This window comes from Haemaphysalis longicornis, unplaced genomic scaffold (assembly GCF_048455015.1).
Source record: "Haemaphysalis longicornis isolate Haplotype H1 unplaced genomic scaffold, Haemaphysalis longicornis Haplotype H1 scaffold_26, whole genome shotgun sequence".
Classification (NCBI taxonomy): domain Eukaryota; kingdom Metazoa; phylum Arthropoda; class Arachnida; order Ixodida; family Ixodidae; genus Haemaphysalis; species Haemaphysalis longicornis.
Genome location: NW_027526319.1, coordinates 3,688,167 through 3,711,177, shown reverse-complemented (window position 1 = coordinate 3,711,177; position 23,011 = coordinate 3,688,167). Strand labels below are relative to the sequence as shown.

General features: G+C 48.1%; 1 protein-coding gene across 1 annotated transcript in view; it reads left to right on the top strand.

Moving 5' to 3' along the window:
- Positions 1 to 23,011, top strand: part of LOC144172831 (glucose dehydrogenase [FAD, quinone]-like) — a 61,736-nt gene that overhangs the window by 10,566 nt on the left and 28,159 nt on the right. Inside the window, exons 2-3 of the mRNA XM_077701455.1 lie at positions 19,577 to 19,779; positions 22,216 to 22,402. Coding sequence (XP_077557581.1) covers positions 19,577 to 19,779; positions 22,216 to 22,402 — 390 coding nt within the window. The remainder of the gene's footprint in view (positions 1 to 19,576; positions 19,780 to 22,215; positions 22,403 to 23,011) is intronic.

Genomic DNA, 23,011 nt, shown 5'->3' with positions numbered 1-23,011 from the left:
TCATATTTGTGCTGCGAATAATTAGTATATTTTTACGTTACATACTGTAAAAAGTATCGTTGAAGAGTTTGTTCTGGTCGCTTTGCTCTTGATTAATGCGTAGCCGTTATTTGATTTGGAAATTTTTGATACCCGGGAACATTTCCAAAATAACGCCTTAAGCAATATTACCGACAATTGCCGTAACTTCCGGAATTCTTTTCTGAATGCAAGAGATTTCTCCGCTGCAACGGACATCTGGTACGGTAGTACCAAAGGTAGAACGAATACTTTCAGGTCACAGAAAAAAATCCCGGGTCATCTCCACTAACGTGAAACCTGGGGAGAGGCGAATCATGCATTGTATAATTGCATCCTTTGCGCCTTGGTGCTTTTGCCAACGGAGATGAAGCCGTTGGGGGGCATAGGTATGGAGCATTTTTGTAAAAGTCTGTTTTCTTTTAAGTGCGATGCTCTCTAGCGCGAGGCGTAATCGAGTGTCCCGGTGTTTTTCTAGTACGCGTTACGAAGCGCTCCAGGGCGCGGCGAAAATGAGTGTCTGTTTTTTTAACAGCAGAGCCGTTGTTACTGTCCGTAAGTTCGGGGTTCGTGCGTGCCGAAAACTCCCCGCGAGGAACGTCACCGCGTAGACGTCGCGCAGCTGTCGCAATACCCACTGTACAACGGAAAGACACGTGATAACCACCACCGCCGCACTCGAGAGGAGCGTGGGCATGCGCTCAGTATCGTAGGAGAGCCCTTCGCGCGCAGCGTCTTCGCAGTTCTCGGCATGGCCCGGCCGAGGAAAGTTCGCACGGCCGACGAAGAGACAGTGATCCGAAAGGCAGCGCGTTCTACTGAAACTAGGCGTCCTTCAATGCTCACCTAGGACATCTCCGTAATTCAAGTCTTGCGCATGAGTGCAAGATTCCGTAGAGTTTTTTTGCACACGTTACGTTTTAGCGCGAGGCGTTAACAAGTTTCCCGGTGTTTTAGTACAATGACTACATGAGGCAACGATTACGACGACGACGATGACAGGAGACGCCAACAGCCCATCCCCTACGGGGCTTCGCCCCTAAAAGGCCGTTAATTGCAAGGCTGTTGATTCCTGCTAGACAACATGTACAATAATCAAATTTTGGAAAGTGAGAACCGCGAATGTACAAACTCCTTCATTTTACGCAAAAAAATGTTATTTCACGATGACTGAGCGTTCAAAATATCCGTATAGAAAATTGGTGCCCCATTAAGCAAAAAATTGTTTTTCGCAAGCATTACCCGCCATATAATGTAACGCCGACATGCAATAAATGTAATTACAGAATCATTCTGTGTAGCTCAGAGACAGGCCACACGCTGTGCGGCGAAGCTTGCGCTGCGTAGTCTACGATGTTCGAGAGTCGTGGTTGTGGCTTGCTACTACTCTACACTTCTATATTGGCCATCCCTTGCCGCCGTTCTGGCTGTCCTCTGCCGTCGGGAACACTGTGGCTAGAAGATGTTATGTTTCAGAGAGTTACTTAGGACGTGCTTAGTGCTTGCCGCTTCTATACGCACTACAAAGGTGTTCAACGCTTCTTTATAGTGTGTTTTGACGTATCAGGTAGAGAGATGCATTTAATTCACTGTCGGGTTTGTTTTCTAAAAATATATTACTTGCATGTGCAGCGCTGTGCCTGCGTCCTTGTTTCGTCTGTCCTTTCTTTCTTTCGCTGTTTTTTGCATCACAAATATCCCCTTCACACTATAACTATCCACTATTCTTTCATGCAATGCCTCACAGACTGCGGACACAGAATAACAGCGGAATTCTCACTGCCTGTTGAGAGCATTGCAACTGGGTCTATGCAAACTGATTCACAACGTCGTCTTTTAACCTTGTTTAACAAGTTTAAAACCCCACAAACGAAACTTGATTTTACGAAGTATTTTTCTATACGGAGCACTGAAGTTGTTTTTAGACATTTGCTGCCAGCACTTATTTTGTTGTTTAGAATGGTCGTGAGCTGGTCTGCGCGGTTAACTGCTGTTATGGATGTTTGGCTCCGACGAGACCCCTTTCGTCCTCCGCGTGCAAGATATATTGGAAAGTTTCAGCTGGGGATTTTTTGCCGTTACTGGCATGTAAGCTCAGAATATCACCACAGAGTGCGAGACAAAGGAGCGGCCTGGCGGCTATATAGGGGATAAGACGAGCGGCTCGCTTATAAAATCTGCGGCTGCTCCTTCTCCGATCATTCAGTTCTGCTTGTCAAGGAGTTCGCTTGTCGCTATGATGCTAGCATCGGCGGTCGTCTTTGAGGCATCACTACCGGCTGTGGCTCCACAAGGTGGTTTCGGGTTTAAACATTAGCCTCGTTCTGCGGCAGCGTGGAGCAGTAGTTTGGGTCAGCTAGTATTGCCCACATCCGGCGTGCTATCGGCCAATGTCGCTTTCACATCGCTATCAGCTGCACGCACTGTGGTTAGAACGTGTGAGAGCCGCAGGATGTTCGCAGCAGATGAATAATTTTACCTCAGCTAGTATATTCACTGACAGGAATTTCTAAACATCTGACAGCTGAATTAATTACAAAGGCCAGCCAGCTGTTCATGGCTTTTTCCTTTCGCAAAGCTACTGCAATGTCGGCACCAGGTGTGTGCAAACCAGCGCAGCCACGGGAATTCGTTTGTATTTTGTGTTTTTGGTGAGTGTCGTCTGGCCGCCTCGCTTGCTTTGTTCGTTTCAACCTTGTGTATGGCAGTGCGGGGAGAGTGATCTGTGGTAAATATTTTTTATAACAAACTCTGTTCGTGGGCTATTATGTGACGTAACGGTTTTTAAGAGAAGGCCCGCGTGCATTATTTGCATGCAGGGTGTTCTTGTGGAGGCGTCGTTTTTAAAACAGTGCGTTTATGGCGGAATCAAGAGAGGGTGTATCGCACTTTGGTGGAGTCTAGTCTCATTCTGTGCCTTCTGCTATACTGTAATTTTATTATTAGTGGCGAATAATTACAATAACTGTAATAGTGGAACACACCGTAGTACGGTAACGTGCTTTTCACAACCCAAAGAATAATTTCGGCCCATCACCTTTGGGCTAGTAAGGGAACCTGGGGTATCAACGACCGGCCGTCTCATAAATAAGAGACCGTGGCAGGACAGCTCGGACTAGGGCTGTCTTTATAATAAAGTTTTTCTCTCTCTTTCTCTCTCTCTTCCTGTCTCTTTGGCTAGCAGGACGTTGTCTGCGCAAGTCGCCGCTTCACATCATAATGGGATAAACACATATGAAGAAAATTTTATGCATGTTGGTGTCTTAGAGGCTTAAATTTCAGTAGACGGTGATTGGGCAGCGATTGGGTCACTTTGGGCTATAATTCAATTTTGATTGCATTTCTTGTGAAACTGCGTTACAGGGTCGACTGCCACTGGACTTAGAATAAAATATAGTGGCAATAAGGTGTCATTAAACCATATAGATAGCAGTCCTTTAGCGGTTCAAAAGATGTTTAGTGGTCTCTCATTTTCCTTGCATTTGCAGGATTCTTGATCTGCCCATAATCTTGCTTTGTTGGTTTGTGTTCAACTTTAAGAAGCCATAACTTCCGTCATGTACACTTAAACTATACCAGTTAAACCTCGTAAACGAAGACGGCAGGGGACATTACGCATAATCTTCAAAATAGAGGAAATTAAGTATTGTGCGACTTCCTACCCATTGGAAATTTGAGCAAAACTCCCGAGACATGGAAAGGTTTTTCGAAATTTTTTTTGCAACAGTGAGGGTCAATCAAAGCATAGGTTCATTCCGCGTTTGTTCGGAACGTCTGAATTCGTATACTGAAAAAAACATACCCATATATGTCGCGCTGTATGTCAAAGAAAACTTCCCACTTTGAAGCACGGTATGCCTTACGGCGAGTAAAGGCCAATTTCATGTATACAGCTATGAAGGAGTCGACAACAATTGTGAGCCGTTATTTATAAACGAGCGCTTCTTCACTAACTCTTTCCACGAGCATAATTGCCTAGCCCAAGCGTCCAGAGACTGTCTTGGTTGATCAGAGCACCTGCTACCAGAGAAGGTTCTCCTCTTCAGTCTTCCGGTTGAGAAGCGCTCGATTACGCCTTCAACTGCGCGGTGCTTGCTAGATAGAAACGCGTTTTGGAGAATTTCGTTTCGTTCAGCGAAACGAGCGTTGTTTTTCTGGGAAAACTACGTCCAGTGATGGCGACACCTCATAGTGGGCCATTCAACCCAAAAAGCTTTTGAGCTTCCTCATTCGGATACCAGCGTTTGTTTTGTGTCCGGAAGGCACGACAGCGATGACGTTGAATTCAGCAGTCCTTTCGGTGATGATGAGGACATCTCTGAGGCGAACATTGTAAGGGCTCCTGACTGGATGCTGCTCGGTGTGGGCAATCCTCACGCGATGCCTCCTCGATTATCATTTCCTGCCGTTCCAGCGACGAGGTCGAATTTCTTATGGTCTCATTGATTATCTTACACAAGGACAAAACTATACGGCGTTTGCTACCTTTTTGTCTTTATGAGTTTTCACTTAGCAACAGGCAGCTGGTGTCCTATGTATTGCTGAGAAATAAACCCTAATGGGTTGACGCATGGGATGTATTACCTGATGTAAATATTAGGTAATCATAAAGTTTGTTGCTTTTGAGCACATTATAATTCCAAATTTCCAGCAAGAAATACATTCTTTTGGTTAGAAAATGTTCGTACAAACAAAACACTTCAGGGTTTCGCAATGTCCCTGAACTGCGAACACCGCCGTTTCCGCAAGGCATTGGTTCAGCTTCACCAGAATGCATTCACTTAACTCATCTACGCCACCAACAACAGAAATTTCGCAAACAACGGCCACCCGCTGAACATTCGGCCTAAATCTGAGAGAGACAACATGACAGCTCGCGTTGTAGAACATCATGCCTGCATTACGTGATATCACATGGGACACCGAACATTCTACTCAAGTTCTGCGCTGGACCTGGCCATTTCCCAAACTTTAATGGTTTGTTGTATGGGTTGGTTATATACCAGTACAGCTGTGAAGCTCAATTGCCGAATCGGCTTTTAGTGTGTAACGAACGTTATGGCACCCATGCACACCAAGGCATTTTATTTGGCTTTCAAAAATCTCTAAAAAAATCAGTGGCTAATTATAAATTCAATTACGATTATATTTTCACAAATTGAAAAGCCCACATGCAAGGAACCACGTGGAATCAAGGTGATGTTTTGAGAAAAAATGTTTTCTATATAAGTCGAACACGGATATATCAAACTCCAAGGGGATCGCGAAATAGTTCGATATATGAAAAAATCGATATAAAAAATATGGGCTCTGAGACCTCACCTATGGCGAACGATCAGTTACCGATGGGCGCATTCCATTTCCGTGAAAAAAAAAATCGCTGATCTTGGCCTGCTTCTTCGTCCTGGAAATGAAATTAAAGACGCTGGTCTCAATCTTCTCGAGGCCGTCCAGGTGCGACAGCCCAGTTCCTTCTATGTCGCCGCAACAACGGCCAATCAAGCTTAACGCAGCGGCCACTTCACCCGCGGAGTACGATCGTGTAGCCGCCTCCCCGTCCGGACGATCTTCACCACTCGAGCTATCGGCCTGGGTTCCTGCGACCGCAGCTACAATATTTTCGTCACCGAGGCTCGAAACAGCCAGAACATTGGTGTAAGCGTTCAAGAAGTCGTCGGCAAACACTCCGGCTGGAACAGCAGCCGGGAAAAGGGACGACAACTCACGAAACGTGTCGCCCATGCACTCGTCGTCGTCGTCGCCGTCTTCGCAAGCTTCGGAAAGTTCGGTCGTCACAAAGCCTGCCTTGCGGAAGCAGTTGGCCACGGTCTCCTTCTTCACGCCGTTCCAAGCGCTTGTCATCATATTGTTACGAGGTCGTCCTCCGCCGGGGGGTGATGTCACGGAACACCTATGTGGACAATGCCCCATAGCGCCATAACCCGTAACCGAAGACGACGAAGAGGATGCGGCTGGCCCGAGCGCTCATGGCCGCTTGTAAATAGATCGCATCGCTCTGCGGCAACATCTTGTAAATACATCACTTCATCGTCGCCCATGGTTCGCCTCATCATTGTCCTGCCGCCACGTAACATTTTGGTGGAGGGTGCGGGTTCCAGTCCCATCCCGGCCCCGAGCTTCACCCCGTCTCGCCTCGTGAAGCGGTCTCATCCTGGCTCTTGGAATGCGCTGGCCCGCCCCAGCCCCGGTGAGCCACGGACGCGACATTCCCCAGCCCCGTGTCCCCTGCTCATGCCCCGCCGAGACCAGACGAACTGACCAGCTACGACCAGACGTATAGCCGACGACATCCCCCCCGCCCAGATCTCCGGCGCTTCTCCGAAAACTTTGGACGCTGCCTCGTGGGGTCGGCGGTGGTCACAGCTGTTCCGGGGCCGATGCTCAACGCGACAATCAACATCATCAGTGGCGGCAAGGACTTCATTGTACATGTTCTCATCGTTTTGCTCATCCGCTTCGCCACCCTGTCTTTGCCCTGGCCTCGACCGGGTCGGTCGTCCTCCACCGGGGGGTGATGTCACGGAACACCTATGTGGACAATGCCCCATAGCGCCATAACCCGTCACCGAAGACGACGAAGAGGATGCGGCTGGCCCGAGCGCTCATGGCCGCTTGTAAATAGATCGCATCGCTCTGCGGCAACATCTTGTAAATACATCACTTCATCGTCACCCATGGTTCGCCTCATCATTGTCCTGCCGCCACGTAACAATATATATGGTTCATCAAAAGCCTATCGAGGAGTCGCCTCCCGTACCCGACCTTCGCCATGCCCGCGCATTCCTCCACATCCTCCCCAACCTCAATCGGGGGTGCAGCGACCGCCGAAGAGCACCTACCAGCTCCCGCGGCGTTCGATATACCCGATGTCGGGAAAAATACGGTTCGATATAAACGTACGAATTCCTATACTTTTACACCGAATTTTCAAGGGGATAATTTATGAGTTCGATATAGACAATAATTCGATATACCCGTGTTCGATATATCCGTGTTCGACTGTATTTGGGCCTGTTCCTGCTCTCGGTGGTGGTATTCACAGTAAAACTGCTGGCTTACATTTCGGGTAATGCAAACTGCGATGTTTAAATATTATTTAGTTGTAGTTGGAAGCAGTGCACATGAGGATTATAGCAACGACATAAATGAACATTACAAAGAAAGTGCTGCTGCGCCCTCTTTTTCTGTTATTCGGCTGATACGCTTGGACCAGATTTTTCAACTCTGACACGATATTGATGTAATGGCAGCGTTCTGCACCATCCGGGTGAATTCTAAACACTGTGGGTTTAAGACTGGGTGCACACTGAGAATGGGGTAGCGAGTCTTTTGTTGTGTAGTTAAGGCAGGCGAGGTGAAGAATATACCAGCCGGCATGCATGTGACGTAAAAGAGGCAGATTGGGATTACAGCCGATGAGGCAGCAAGCATATTGATCCTAACATGGCACAATGGGCGCTCGCGGGACGTAGCACAGGACGCAAAGGAGCAAGCAACACAAAAGTGTGCGATATTACATAAAGGTGACACAAAAACGTGCGATAGGTTCAGAGTACCTCAACGTCGATTCGCCTCAGTACACTGCGGGGCTCCAACTGATTAGTGCCCCGCTATAGTGAACAATCCGCGTCAGTGGGGCTGGAACTTGTGAATCACCCATCGCCAGTGTTAGAGTCAAATTATTTGTCTCCTCCACGTTACCGTGTCCGGCGATACTGCTGGATCTCAGGATCCCAGTGGTGACAGTGCTATATTCTGCCGTAGTGCGGCCAATGGGCATTCATGGCCTGGGCCTGGTGAGGGCTCAACGAAAATGCTGAACTCAGCCCCGCCCTGAAACCAACCCGTCTCAGGCTGCCCACTTGCACAAGACGCCCACTCTGCCCGCTACTCTGGACATCCAACTTCTAAACCACTTGTCCTTGCGCGAACCCCGGCTTATTTCATTGACCCCGACTGATGCCATCTTGCTTTTAAGTGCGAATGCACTTCTTAAGCGAGCCTGAATCGTCCGCCGCCGGCGTCCGCATAGCAACAGCTGCGGGTGCGCGCGCTCCTCGTCTTCCTCCTCGTCTTCCCTAGCAACGGGGGGAGATGGGCGCGCGCTACTCTCCTCCTCCTCTCTCCGCTCAGTGACTGCGGGTGTTGGGCGCCTCCTCTCCACTTCGGGCGGGAGAGCTCTCGCTCGCGTAGCGGGCGCTCCGCATTCCGACGTGTGAGGGAGCTCGTGTAGCCCTCGCCGTAACGGCGGGCGCTACTCTCCTCCTCCTCTCTCCCCTCAGTGACTGCGGGTGTTGGGCGCCTCCTCTCCACTCCAAGATCACGATATCCACCGTAATCGCGCAATCAACAACCCTGCATTCGCACTTACACACTCTCCCCCTCGGGGAAGTGCGAGGGAATTTTTTTTTCTTATTCGCCTTCTTCATCTGCGAAAACCAAGGCGGGGTGATGGATGATGATGGCGATTAGTTATTATGATGGCCGCGCAGCACAAACAGGGGTTAAACACGGATTTCTTGACTGCAACTGCAATTGCAAAGCTTTTACAAACACTTAAGTGCTCTAGGTTACCGTTCTCGAGGCATAAACTTGCAGTTGATATAAGCGCGCCGTGTTTACATTACTGTAGACGGTCTTTTAAAAATTTTCACGGCAGCGAAAGAACACAAAAAGAACAATACTGCCGTGTGCGACCGAGCAGTCAACGCTCCCCACATATGTTTACTGTGGTTTGTTGAAAGACAAGTTTACCTAATACTTATTCCTAGGAGCACAGATTGTGACGAAGCAGGTGTATAGAAACAAACTGGCGTGCAAAAGTAAACTACCCCCACACATGCGATATCCGTTCGCCCATTTGGGGCTGTTGTAGGTTCAACCTCTTTGTTCTTCTCCTGTAGCTCGCTCGTCACGCAGGGGTAAGAGCAGGTTCTCACACCGGTCGGCGATCTCTATCACTGAGTCTCAGACCGAGAGATACAGACGGCGCAGTGATCTCACAGAGGCTCGTTGCTCTTCCTGCCGCTGCGGGAGGGAGGGGACAGGTAGCCTCCGCCTCTGACGTTTAACTGCCGATCGCCTGTTGGGAACCTCAAAATTTTCTCGGTGTCGCAAAGTCTTTCTCGCGCTAGCGCCAGTTGTCGTTCCGGACAACATTACACAAGCACAGCTCCGGCGTTCCAAGAGAGTTCACACGCAGTGGACCTGGGTTTTTAAGTGCAATGCACTTCTTAAGCGACCCTGAACCTGCGTCCACCGGCGATGTCCGCGCACGTGGAGATGGGCGCGCGCAGCCTGGCCGCTGACATAGCACATACCCACGTGGGGGATTGGCCAGGAATCTTCTCGTCTTCCTTGGCAACGGGGGGAGATGGGCGCGCGCTGCCTGGCCGCTGACATGGCACATACCCACGTGGGGGATTGGCCAAGAATCGGGCGTGAGAAGGGCTAATGCACCTGCTTAAAGCAGTACTGACACGAAATTTCAAAGCTGAGATCCGCTCTAGCAATCAGGTACAACGACAACACAAATAGGTGTCTGTGAATAAATGCATCTTTCTTTCTTTGTAGTTGTGTGTGTGTGTCTGATCTCTCTTTCGCGAACATTACCGAACCGCGCAAATTCAACTCGTGCATTCGCACTTTCACATTCTTCCCCTCGGGGAGATGCGGGGAATTTTTTTAAGTTTTTATGGCGCTGACACACTTAAGCTTTGTAACAGCGGAGCTGTTTAGTCAGATAATTGTCTGTTGGTCGCACCAAAAAACATCGAAGTGTGAGGGAAATTGTCGAGGAGGCAAGAAGTGGGAGTGCCGCCTCAAGAGAAGTGTGAATGTGGGGGTCCCGTGGATCGAACCCTAACATTTATGGTGTGAATTCGGCAAACAAACTACTATGCCGCCCCGAGGGCCCGACGGGTACGGGGCCAGCAGCGGCGGGAAGCCGTAACATGTACCACAAATTGGGAAGAAAAAACGCTTCCCGTGGTTAGAATCAAACCTGGGTCGCCCAAGATTTGAAACCGGCGCGTATCGGATTGAGCTATCATCACTTTTTCTTATCATCACGTCCCGTGCGCACAGGATTTTCTTTAAGTTCGTAGCGCGGTCGTTCGCTTTGGTCTTGGCCGCGGTGTTGATTGATTATGGGGTTTGACGCGCCGACGCTACGCAGGCGATGAGGCATGGCGTAGTGGAGTGCTCCGGATTAATTTTGACCACCTGGGGATCTTTAACGTGCACCGAAATCTCGTACACACGGGCGTTTTTACTTTTTGCCTCCATCATAAAAGTGGCCGCCGCGGCCCAGAATCGAACCCGCGACCTCGTGCTCACCAGCGCCACTCCTTAGCCCCTGAGCCACCGGGATGGGTATTGGCCACAAGGTCTTGCGCGTGCTAACGCGGTTCACTTTGGGAGAGATGTAAATGACAGCGGATGAAACGATCCAGGCCTCTAGACATGGAGTACTTTAAGCGGGTTGTTCGGAAATAAATGTGATGTGTTAGCGCCGAATCTCCTACGAAGGAAGAGTGCCCGCCAGTTCGGCTTTTTCTCCAGCCTTGCATGTCTAGTGCAAACTGCGCCATTTTTTTGGCGAAGATACCCCCTTGTTCATTTGCTGTTGTCAGTAATTCGAGGAGCAACATTATCCTGCAGTTTGTTCTGCACATCAAATCAAGAACTAGGCCACCCGTCATTGCACCTAAGGAGGATCGTATCATCTCGTTGTAAATAAGGAGCCGAGCTCTGCAAAGCAACTCTAGCAATTTAGTTACTGAAAAATAATTGGTGTGTTGTTCAAGCCCTCTTTAATATTGTGTGATAAAACTTACCAAAAGGCAGTCAAACATGAGTCGTCCTCCGTCCCACAACATCTGCTCATGTGCCGCCTATTGCCGTTGTGACGACCGCCAATGAAGTAACCTCAGCTGATATCTACTTGGGGGGGGGGGGGGGGGGGGCGCACCATCTAAGGAGTAAGGGAAGAAAACAGGAAAATGTAAAAGTCATTACTATTAGTCCCTGAAGCCTCACAGTGTCTTTTGAGACCCATCGGCTTTTTTATCAGCCACACCTCACACATAAAACATCGCTTCTCTAGGGAGGTAAACATGATGGGCTCAGCTGTCCTAAGGTTCACTATATTTACAACCAGCGGCGAAAACTTTCAGTAGTAATGTTATTTGCCGAAACTAAATACCATATGATTGGAAGTAGCGAATATTATACGTGAAGTTTTCACTGGAGACAGCTGTACGCGCTTATATTAAACGGTACCTGCAACACTTCCGATAAACGCTTTCACTCCTTCCGTTGCATCTGGAAGCTCTACGAAAACTATCGCCAGCACGCAGCAGCACTGTGTGATTTGTTTGTGGCAGCAGATAGGCCACCAGTTTCTGCTTTGCTTTTGCGGATTTTAAGTGCTATCGAATGCGTTCATTGCTCCATCTGAAAAAAAAAGCCCGCCGATAGCCCTTACACCGCTGTAATGACGTAACACCATCGATAGAACAACGTCAAAAATAGGTAGAAGAGAAAGATTTTTTGAACAAGTTTGTAAGTTATCGCATGGACATTTAGCGATAATCCAGTAATGCCGTGGTAACTCGAACGGGAGACCTAGAAATATCGGTAAAGTCGAAATTCGTTAACACAAAAGTGTTTATGCAGGGCGAAAGTGTTTTATACAGCAAGACCTTACTGACGTGATATCCGTCACGGAAATGACACAGCCAGAAAAAGTTCCATTGACGCGGTGGCGCTAGCGTTCTAGCCCACGATCACTCCGGCCGCAACGTCAGTTGTGACACGCTCTGCCAACCGGACAATAGACTCAAGCCTGCATAGCTGTAGAAACGCTCCTTATATCCTTCCATATAACATTGTCTATTAGAATGGTGCTGCCGTCTAAGATAGGTCAAGCGAAGTAGTCCGTCATGGCGCTAATGAACACCGATAGTTGGCGCCTCAATAAGGCAGTGATCCGCCGCCTATGCTGCGGGTGTGATGGCCCCGTGCACCGTGGAGGAACTTGTCCTCCACCGATGCCCCACGTAAGAAAACTGTTGCATTAAAGCAGCAAAACAACCACGCCGGCTGGCGAATGTCGCTCTCATTACCGCTTTGGGGCGACGAGAGACACACCAGCGGGTAGCGGAACGCGTTCACGCATTCACGGCCCAAGCTACGAACTCCGCCTTTAGCGTTCTACAAGATGAGCTCGTAGCAACGCAAGCGTCTGCCGCACACGGCAACGGAGCAGAATCGAAGGGCCCCGCCAACAGAACGTCACTCGCCAAGAACACCCACAAGACTGCTGCCGACCCTCAAATCAGCCTCCTTTCGTTGTAGTGGACGGTTACTTTCCCAAACGCTTCATTTACAACCCATTCGATTTCGTTCGCATGGTTTTCGAGCGCCTGGGGTTTCAATCGGATTCACGAAATGCTCCGCCGCATGTCATCTAGTGTCAAAAGTTGATGCATCTAGCGCGGCCGTACGAAGTAAATATAAAAAGTGATGTGGAAATTCATATCGATGCACACTAAACATTACACTGCTCCTGTAAATGCGCATTTCATTTTCGTGTTGTAACAATTCCTATGAAAGAGGGATGAACCACATTTACCTGCAATGCGCTGCTGTAGCTAGGTATGAATATATGCGCTCAAAGTTCTGTGCTCCGAAGTAACCACTGGTTCTATACCGCGAAAGTTGCGGAAGTTCTCGAGGAACTCAGCTGAGCGAGCTATGTCTTTTTATCGATTGATTGATTTATTGATTGCTTGATTGATTGATTGATTGATTGATTGTAGGGTTTAACGCGCCGACGCAACACAGGCGATGAGGCGCGCCGTTGTGGAGGGCTGCGGATTAATTTTGACCACCTGGGGATATTTAACGTGCGCCGAAATCTCGTACACACGGGCGTTTTTGCTTTTCGCCTCCATCAGAAAAGCGGCCGCCGCGGCCGGGAATCGAACCCGCGACCTCGTGCTCAGCAGCGAAACGCCTTAGCCACTGAGTCACCGCGGCGGGTTATGTCTTTTTATCAATGACTCTGCCGTCGCGCCATTGAACACAACAGTATCTCCGCAAACGCCGCAGTAGTTTTAACGTCAAAGTGTCCAAAACGAGACATTGCCACACGTTTTATTTTATACAGCCGATGCACACCTGTGGAAGCGGTACTCGGAGAAGAAATTCCCTTCATTGGAAATAGCCGCTGTTGATACTTGTAAATCCTATACGTAAAGCGGCTTCCACACTTTATCCTGTTCTAGCCGCTCACACTTGATAAATTTACCTGCCGATGCCTTTATTGCTGCACATGTCACGACCGTTTTTGCAAGGATTTGTCGAGCTTCGGAGTGCCAGCCAAAAAGGAATAGCGGAAAAGTAATTGTATTTTATTTATCTTTATTAGCCATTGTACTGAGCACAGACATAGAGAAGCTTGTAAGTGCTATGTCTGGGTTACATTCTGCGCATTGAAGTTTATCGTGTCGTCATGAGTATATCTGCACATTTTCACGTGATTTGGCGAGGCAAAGTAAGGAGCTTCTTTTTGGCAGCATGCCTCGAGGAGAAAATGTCCCGTACATGTTATTTCTTACATTTCTTAGGACTACAAAAATGATACAAACCAAAATACTGGAGACTACGTGGCACTGCAATATCAGATAAGAGCACTATTGTTAAAGAACGACAATGATGATGATGATGGTTTGATTTTATTGGCGCAAGGCCGACACGGGCAAAGAGCGCCAAACAGAAAGTTGTTTGATGAGGAGACAACACGAAATAAAATCAGTTAAAAACTATGAGTACGGCTGGTGTAAAGGGCCAGGGTGAAGAACAAGAGTGATTAAAAAATAAATAAGGTGGCTGGTGTATAGGACCAGGGGTAAAGCTATGGGTGGTATGAGATGAGTTGTAAAAAGTGAACTTCTGATAGGAACTTAAACGTGCGCTGAACAGAAAACATGGCATCATCTCCTAAGAAGTATGATGGGTGTGGTGAAATATGTCGTGTGTGTAGTTGAGTGAAGTGTTTGCGTCGTGTAGTGTCGAGTGCCTTACATTCTATGAGGATGTGGATCACGGATAGGGCCTCTCCGCACCTGCTGCACAGAGGTCTTGGAGATCCAGTGAGCAGGTGCGAGTGCGTTGCGTGAGTGTGCCCTATCCGTAATCTAGCCAAGGCGACTTCAGTGTATCTATTGCGTGTGTCGGTGGTGTATGGTCCCAAGTGTGGCTTTATTACGTGTAACTTGTTGTCGGTTTGTTCGCTCCAGTGTGTTTGCCATGTTTTGCGAAGTTGTTGTCTGATGTGTGGTTTCACGTCGGTGTAGGGTAATGTGGTTATGTCTACTGTATTCGAGAGTGTAGCAGCAGCGGCCATTCGATCCGCTGCTTCGTTCCCGGCTATACCACAGTGGCCAGGGACCCAGCAAAGGACTAGTTCAAATTTGTGGACATACACAGACATAATACCCTTGACTATTAGATTTACAACGTGATTTTTTGAAGACTTTGTTGACGAAAACGCCCGCACGACACTGAGGGAGTCTGTATATATAATGGATTGTGGGATGTAACTTTGAAGGATATGATTAACAACAAGAAGTACACCATAAGCCTCTGCCGTAAAGATACTCGTATTACTGTTAAGAGTTTTAGTGACATTAAGGCCGGGCCCATGCGCCGCGCAGGACACAGAGGTGGCAGTTTTAGAGGCGTCCGTATAAAATTCAGAAAATTGATGCTTCTGCTGCAAATACAAGAAGTGCTGCAGAATTGCACATGTGGGAGCTCGGTTTTTATCTACATGTGTGAAGGATGTGTCACATGATACAGGGCGGAGATGCCATGGTGCTATAAAATCTGTTTGAGAAATTTGTATGGTGTCTAAAAAGGAGACAGAAAGCTCTGACGCTTCCTCTCTAACTCTGTAAGAGAAGGGCGCAGAGAACGATGGTCGGTTTAGGAGTAGTGCAGTCATAGACGTATCATAAAAAGCCGATTTAAAAGGATGGTGTGGCATAGATGAAATTTTAAAAGCAAAAAGGAGATCTGTGTATGCTCGCTGACGTTGTAGGTTCCACTTATTACACTCCACATAGAGGCTTTCGACCGGGCTAGGTTGGAAGGCGCCACATGCCAACCGCAGCCCCAGATGAAGCACTGGGTCCAGCATTTTGAGGGGTGTCTTACTTGCTGACCCATAAACAACGCTTCCATAGTCTAACCGTGAACCTATCAGGCTGGTAAAAACACGTAAAAGAAGTTGTTTGTCAGTCCCATATGAAGAGTGGGAGAGAACCTTGAGTATATTCATGGCCTTTAAGCATTTATGTTTAAGTTGTTTTATGTGGGGAATGAACGAGAGCTTTTCATCAAGGACTACACCTAAAAACTTGTGTTCATTTCTGACTAGAATTGAGACACCATTGAGCTTGATGTCTGGATCCGGCCGAATGCCGCGCCTTTTCGAAAACAAAACACAAGTACACTTCACTGGATTAAATTTAAAACCGTTGCTATCTGCCCAGCCAGCTAGCTTGTTAACACCAAGCTGGACTTCGCGCTCGCAGATAGACAGGTTACAAGACTTAAAGGATAACTGCACGTCGTCTACATAGATTGAGTAGGAAATGGTTGGTGGCAGAGCCTTCCGAAGAGAGTTCATTTTTACAATAAACAAAGTGCAACTCAAAACTCCACCTTGCGGAACACCGTTTTCCTGCACATGAACTCTAGAGAGTGCAGTTCCAACTCGCACGCGAAACGTTCTTTCAGAGAGGTAACTGGCAAGCGTGTTCCACATGTTACCCGACATACCAAAGGACTTCAAATCGCTGAGGATGCCGTACCGCCAAGCAGTGTCGTACGCCTTTTCAAGATCAAAGAATACTGTCATACAGTACTGCTTATGGAGGTAGGCATCTTTAATATACGAGTCTAACGCAACGAGTTGATCGTTCGTAGATCGCCCCGCCCTAAAGCCTGCCTGGCAGCTCTCGAGAAGACCGTTGTACTCTAAGAAGTACACGAGTCTCCTGTTTATCATCTTCTCGAAGAGCTTACACAGGCAGCTTGTCAGGGCAATGGGGCGATAACTGGCGGGAGAGGAAGGGTCCTTCCCTTCCTTTAGGAAAGCCACTACTATGGCCTCCCTCCAAGAGCGTGGGAAGTGCCCCGAAAGAAATATTTTATTGTAGAGGTGAAGAAGTGTTTCAAGCGTGTCTGCATGTAAGTGTTGTATCATTGTGTATGAAATCCTGTCTGCACCTGGAGCTGAAGGTTTACATGTGGTCAAAGCAGCCTTCAGCTCATAAATTGAAAAAGGAGAATTGTAAGAAGTGTGCGACTTGTTGCTATCACGCAGTGACTTTTTCTCACATGATGCTTTGTGTTTAATGAAAGTGTTGGTGTAGTGTGCTGAACTGGACACGTGTTCGAAGTGTTGCGCAAGTGTGTTAGCCTGGTCTTCCAGTGTGTCCCCTGTTGTACTAACCAGGGGCAGGCTGTGTGTCTGTTGTCCTTTCAGTTTTCGTATTCGTGTCCAGACTTTGTGTGTGTCAGTGTATGAGTTGATGGAAGTGAGGAAGGTGCGCCAACTCTCCCTTTTCGCCTCACGACGCACTCTCTTCCCAAAAGCCTTTGCCCGTTTAAAAGAAATGAGGTTATGTGACGTGGGGTACCGGCGAAAAACACCCCACGCCTTGTTCTGGGCCTCTCGCGCCCGCCTGCAGTCCTCGTTCCACCAGGGCCTCCTTGGGGTGCGGGACCCACTGGAGGCCTGGGGAATGGACTTTTCGGCGGCGTCGACTATGTGCGCCGTGACGAGTTGGGCTGCTTCCTCCACGTGTAGGTGTTTTATGGTTGTGTGGTGTAGTTTAGATGTTTCTGTGAATGTACTCCAGTTTGCTTTTGATTCATTAAACCTGTTATTTGCAGATGGACTGCATGGGCCTTTACCTCTGTATGTTAGGGATGTGGGGAAGTGGTCACTACCATATGGGTCCGTGCCCACGCCCCACTCAAGACATGGAAAGAGAATTGCAGAACCAATAGCCAAGTCGAGATGTGAGTACGTATTATGTCCTAAGTTATGGTATGTAGGCTGTTTTTTGTTGAAAAGGCATGCTCCTGAAGATGTAAGAAATTTCTCTATCAGGCGACCTCGGGCATCCGTTCTGGAGGAGCCCCAAAGAGAGTTGTGTGCATTAAGGTCGCCTGTTAGGATGTATGGTTCGGGCAGCTGGTCGACCAGCGCCTCGAAATCAGAGCTCGAAAGTGCATGATCAGGAGGAATGTAAATGGAGCACACCGTTACCAACCTATTAAATATTATTATTCGAATTGCTACAGCCTCGAGGACAGTGTTCAGAGTAACAGGGTGGCAGGCTAAGGATTTCCGGGCGACAATTGCCACACCTCCTGAGGAGTGTGTGCAGCCAACCCTGTCCTTTCTGAATACCATGTACCTATTTAAGAAATTTGTCTGTTTGGAATTGAGGTGAGTCTCTTGGAGACACATGAGACTTGGCTGATTGGCATGCAGGATATCATACACATCATCAAGATTTTTATGGAGGCCTCTGCAGTTCCATTGAATTATGTTTTCTGTTCCCATTATTTAGGTTTAAGAATGAATGGAGTGCGTGTATGTGTTCATGTGTCGTCTTTCGGGGCTGTTACTCTGGGGTTAGGCTTTTTAGGCCTATCTGTAGGCTTGAAAGTCGGTGGCCGCTCCTTGCGCTGCGTTGCAGGCAGGAACGGCCCGACATCCATCTCGTCGTCGGATGTCCGAGGGGTGCCCGACGGACCGGGCCCCCCAGACTTGGCCCCCCTCGGGAGCCCTTCGTTTGAGCCGCCACCGCCGAGGGCGTCCGGGGCACCAGAGGTGGCACGGGCGGTGCGGTGACGGTGGGAGCCGGTGCGGGGCCCGTGGTGTCCATCACCTCGGTACCCTTCAACGGACTGGAGGACGGGGAGACAGAGGCGGGAGCGGCACCGGTCCCGACAGAAGTGGTTTGCACCACAACCGCTGCTGCCTCAGCAAGCGGTGTGGTGCCGGGTTGGGCTGCGTGGGGCAACCCAGCGGGGGGCGGGGGCGGGACCAGGTCAGACTCGCTGAACTGGGTCCCTGTGGAAACCAGACGCCGCTCCGCCCCCCGGCGAGCCGCGTCTGCGTACCTCCCCAGAGGGAAAGAGGCGAACCTCTTTCGCGCCTCTGGGAAGGTGATGTTCTCCGTGACCTTGATGTTAATTATCTTTTTTTCCATTTGGAATTTTTCACACTTGCGGGAGTACGCTGCATGCGGCCCCCCGCAGTTTACACAAGTGAGAGTTTCGGATGGGCAGTTCTCGCTCGGATGATCGTGCGCCGCGCATTTTGCACACGTCGTTCGGCCACGGCAAGAGTTCGTACCGTGCCCGAACCTCTGGCACTTAAAACAGCGCCGCGGGTTCGGGATGTAGGGACGGATGGAGCAACGGATAAAACCTGCGTTCATGTATTGTGGAAGAACTGCGCGGTCGAAAGTCAAGATAATGTGTTTGGTCGGAATCTCCCTGTCGTCTCTGCGGATAGTGATGCGTCTCACGGCAGTGACGCCCTGATCCTTCAAGCCAGCAAGGAGATCCGCATCCGTTTCGTTCAGGAGGTCTGTCTCGGATATCACACCCTGCGAGCTGTTGAGGCTCCGTTGGGGTGTGACCCGGATGTCGAGATCAGCCAGTCTAGTCTGAGCAAGAAGCTTTGCAGACTGCTGCTTGTCATTTATTTCAATTAGGAGTTCACCAGACTTTTGTTTTTTGCACTTATACGATTTTCCTACTATGGCTTCAATATACTTGGCAATCAAGAAGACTGACTGAGATGCAAGAGGGTGGGTTGGATTGATGGATTCCATGACAAGAAATCGAGAGAAATTATCTGGTTCAGGAAATGTCAAAGATGGCAATGAAGGAAAAGATACTTCGGTGCGACCCCTTTTCAGGGACCGATCACGTTTGGGGGGGGGGGGGGTTTAGAGAATGCCATACATCATAGTATAGAAGCAGGGGACGGGGGTACTTTCTTCTCAAACCTTACACTGATAGCCTGAGAGGTCCCGGAGTACCCTGCCTGGTAAACAGACAGGGAGCCCATCCGCCGGAGCTTGACCTGGGCTCCGACGGCCACCGTTTGAGGCTTCTACCCTTCACCTTCAAACACATCACCACGGTAGGTTACAGTTTATGTTGGGGGCTCGGGGTCCGCGGTGTCGCCAACACCGTCACCATGAATACTCAAGGTGCCCCGTGCGGGGTAAAGAACGACAAGTATCTGGGCGTATTGTAATTGTCTCCTTCAAGACATGGCCACGTACGAAGCAGAATTATACAAATCAGGGCAAATGATACGTATTTATACAAACTCGCTAAGTGCGCAGAGGTCTTGAGGCATTTGCGAGGGATGGTGGAGCATTCCTGTTTTCCGGTCAGCCTCTTCTAGACTGCACTCTTTTTTTTGCAGTGGGTGGAGGCTCTGCAGGATGTGTCTTAGCCAACCGACTGTCCGCGGATCCCAAAAAGAGCGTGCTCCTCCTCGAGGCTGGCGGCATGGAGGACGCACTGCTGCAGGTCCCTCTCGTGGCACCGGCTCTGATTGGCGGGCAGTACGACTGGCAATATAGACCCGAGCCACAAAAAAACGCCTGTCTGTCGATGGTCAACAAGGTTTGTATTGGAAAATATCCCTCAATGCAATAGAGATACAACGTTTGCGGGAACCTATGGAACCGGCCTCCTATGCGAGGTAGTCCTGGTCTTCACTTGCGGTTTCGGTCCTCACCATCAGCAGGTGCCGGGATGTGAGGTTGAAGCTAGTGAGCAGGCCCGGCGACTGATCGTAGGTTTGCTGGGAGTTAGAAGTTAGGCGTGGGGTGCGTTGGGCATTATAGCATGTGGCAGAAAGTTCCGAGCCGACGGAGATTAAAAATTTCGGGATAGGAAGTGAGGTACATACCTGAAATGCATTGAGGGAACAAATCCCTTCTCGCTTTTTTAACGTACCTGGAGGTAAGTAGTGTACTGCGCAACTTTTGCGCCCGTGCGTGAAAACACCGAGCACTGTACTCGTAAAACCAGGCCATTGTTCTTGTTGGCAAATCTTCCATTCCAATGTTCAGCGCGCGTTCACCTTTCGGCGCGCGTCGGGACCATAAATTGGTGTCGTGTAGACCTGGTGCCCGGTGACATCCTCAGAGAGATACCCGCGTGGTTCCCTGAAACGTGCATATAGGCGCTGTTGGAAGTCGGTAATTACACTGTAATCATGTGTGCAGAACGCATAAACTCACGGGCGTGCACCGTAGCGGTATACATAAACATAAAGTGTGCGAAGCATTGTGTACCGGCCTTGAAAAGTGATATCTGTAGTGGGATGACCAATTATGGAATTGTAATATCTACGCTGTACGTTCCACGATGCACGTATACGGATGGTGTGAGTATAATGATTTCATGATTATTGTCGATCATTGGTGACTATTCCAGTATTGTGGTGGTTGTGGTGGGCTTGAATATGAATATTTCACAGATAACAGAGAGAATGGTTCATGAGGTAGGTGCTTGAAAAGATCGGTTCGCGATGTCACACTGATAAGAGCCTATAAATAAAGCTGCAGTGGTCATGCATCGCCCCCACATTGTCAAATGATGCGTCATATGTTTTAAAGCTCTACAGAGCGTGGATAATGATCCACCTTCCAAGGCTAAAATCGGTTTGAGTTTTCCTGTAGAAGTCTTGTTCAAGACATTTTTCGAAGTCACCATATCAGTTCTTATAGGTAACGATAGGTTGTAAAAGATCTTTGAAGTCAGTGTCCAGTATCAATATTTGTAGCCTTTTTAAGTTTTCACGCTGAAGCGACCAGTTATTTTGTACTATTTATGAGTAATGTAGAGCCGTTGGTTATTTAAGGCTGTCAGTCTTGTTGATGATTTACGGCTAATGACACCCCCTTCTAAGCACGGTGTTTGCGTGTACCATTTCGCTATAGGTAAAATGTCTGTATGATAAGTACTTACTTTTTAATTTGGCATTTCTGTATACAGGCAGCTGTCTCAAGATAGATTTTTTTTGTAACAGTGGGTAGATAGATACTCCACGCTGTATTCATCTCTCGCGATTCTCCCACCTGTAGTTAAGTCCTCTTTCTGTCAAATTGACTCCTCGGTAGTGTGCGTGTTCATCAGCAGAGCTTTGGGATGAGGAACCTCTTATGATAAAATATGTGGATAGTATTTCAATGTAAGTAAAATATATCATTTGGTGTATGCGTCCTACTACAAACTTTGCATATATAGTGCATCATTTCTGCCCTTCTGGGTATACTTCCTCACAAAGGTCATAGTTTTGAAATAACAGATTAGAGTTTAAAACAAGTTCCTTTTAGTTTGGTTAGAGAATTTTATTTGATTTCGCCGTTTTCAGAATTTATACAGTAATCAACATGTACAGTCTGACAAATCGTTAACTAGCCCTCGCGACCTGCCATCTTTCATTCTTTTGAAGCTCTTAGGATGGAACAGCCTAACAGAGCCTCTTTGCAGAGCCTGATGGGCGTGTTTGCAACTTGGCTACTAATCTGTTTGGAACTCGACCTGTTAGCAACTTGGCTTCCATCATACTCCGCTGACGCATGACATGTCGCCGCTGCTGAACGTTATATACTTAAAGGTTTGCCGACTGTACTTGTAAGATTGCAGGGAAATACAGCACTTTAAAGACATTTTACCATTTAACCTCACCAATTAATTTGAACGCGTTGGTGAATGTTCGTTGAAGGCAACAATACTGCATTCAATTTATTACAACAGCAAGGGATGCCACCTCAATACAATCATGAGTGTAATGTTTCCCCCGGTGGCGTACCCGCATGCACATAAATACGGGTTTCACCAAACTCAACTACATTTTATTTATGCGTTTTGATGGGGATGGTTTTCTTTTAGGTACCGTCTGCACTGTACTATATTGAAGACCATTGATGTTCAACATAGAGGAAAGTAGTTTCAGTTTAGATTCTGTGTATACTCTCAGCCACAAAATTGTTTCCAAAAGAGCATAAAGCAACCTTGATTCATTTTACTGTCTTTTTATTGCACCAGAGATGTCTTTGGGCCCGTGGACTGGCCTTGGGAGGCTCGAGCTCAATTAACTTCATGTTCTACACGCGAGGCAACAAACGAGACTACGACAACTGGCAAAGTGATTTCGGGGCATTCAACTGGTCCTACGAAGATGTGCTCCCACACTTTCGGAATATCGAGACATCCTACGTTCCCGATCATGACGGTTAGTAACGTACCATGCTGTTCGCCGGGACTTTTGTATGCTGCGTATCTGCTTTGCTTCAACAACTGTCCAAATTTTTTGTATGGCGAAGGCATTGTATGTGTCACGAAACAGAAAAAGTGACGATCGTTTTCAGCACAAATAGTACCAGAATGGCCGCCGTCGCAAGAAGAATTGCAAGAAAAACACATTTTGTTCAGTATCATGTTTCAGCCGCGCTCTCGGAGGATGCTGCAAGTGCGTTTCCACGGCGTTAACTGAACTTCTTTATTACATTTGCAGTCACGAACACTATTTACACAATGAAATTTTCATGCTTAGCACAGTAAACCCTTGCAAAACTTTTAACTGGCCGTTACGTGTACACGCACTTTTAATGCGGTAAGTTCCTGCAAAAACTTAATACGTCTTTGTCAAAATCATCGTTATTTAACTGTTTTTGAAGTCTAATGATGTCTTCAACAAGAAACTATTAACAAATCACGCGACATCAGAAATAACCCCAACATTCGTTCTGCTGCGGCATATTGTGTGGAAACTGGAACTAAAAAGCAGGCGATCTTCGAGTTTAGAAAAAGATGCAAATTACTTTGGCTGACAGTCGCAAGT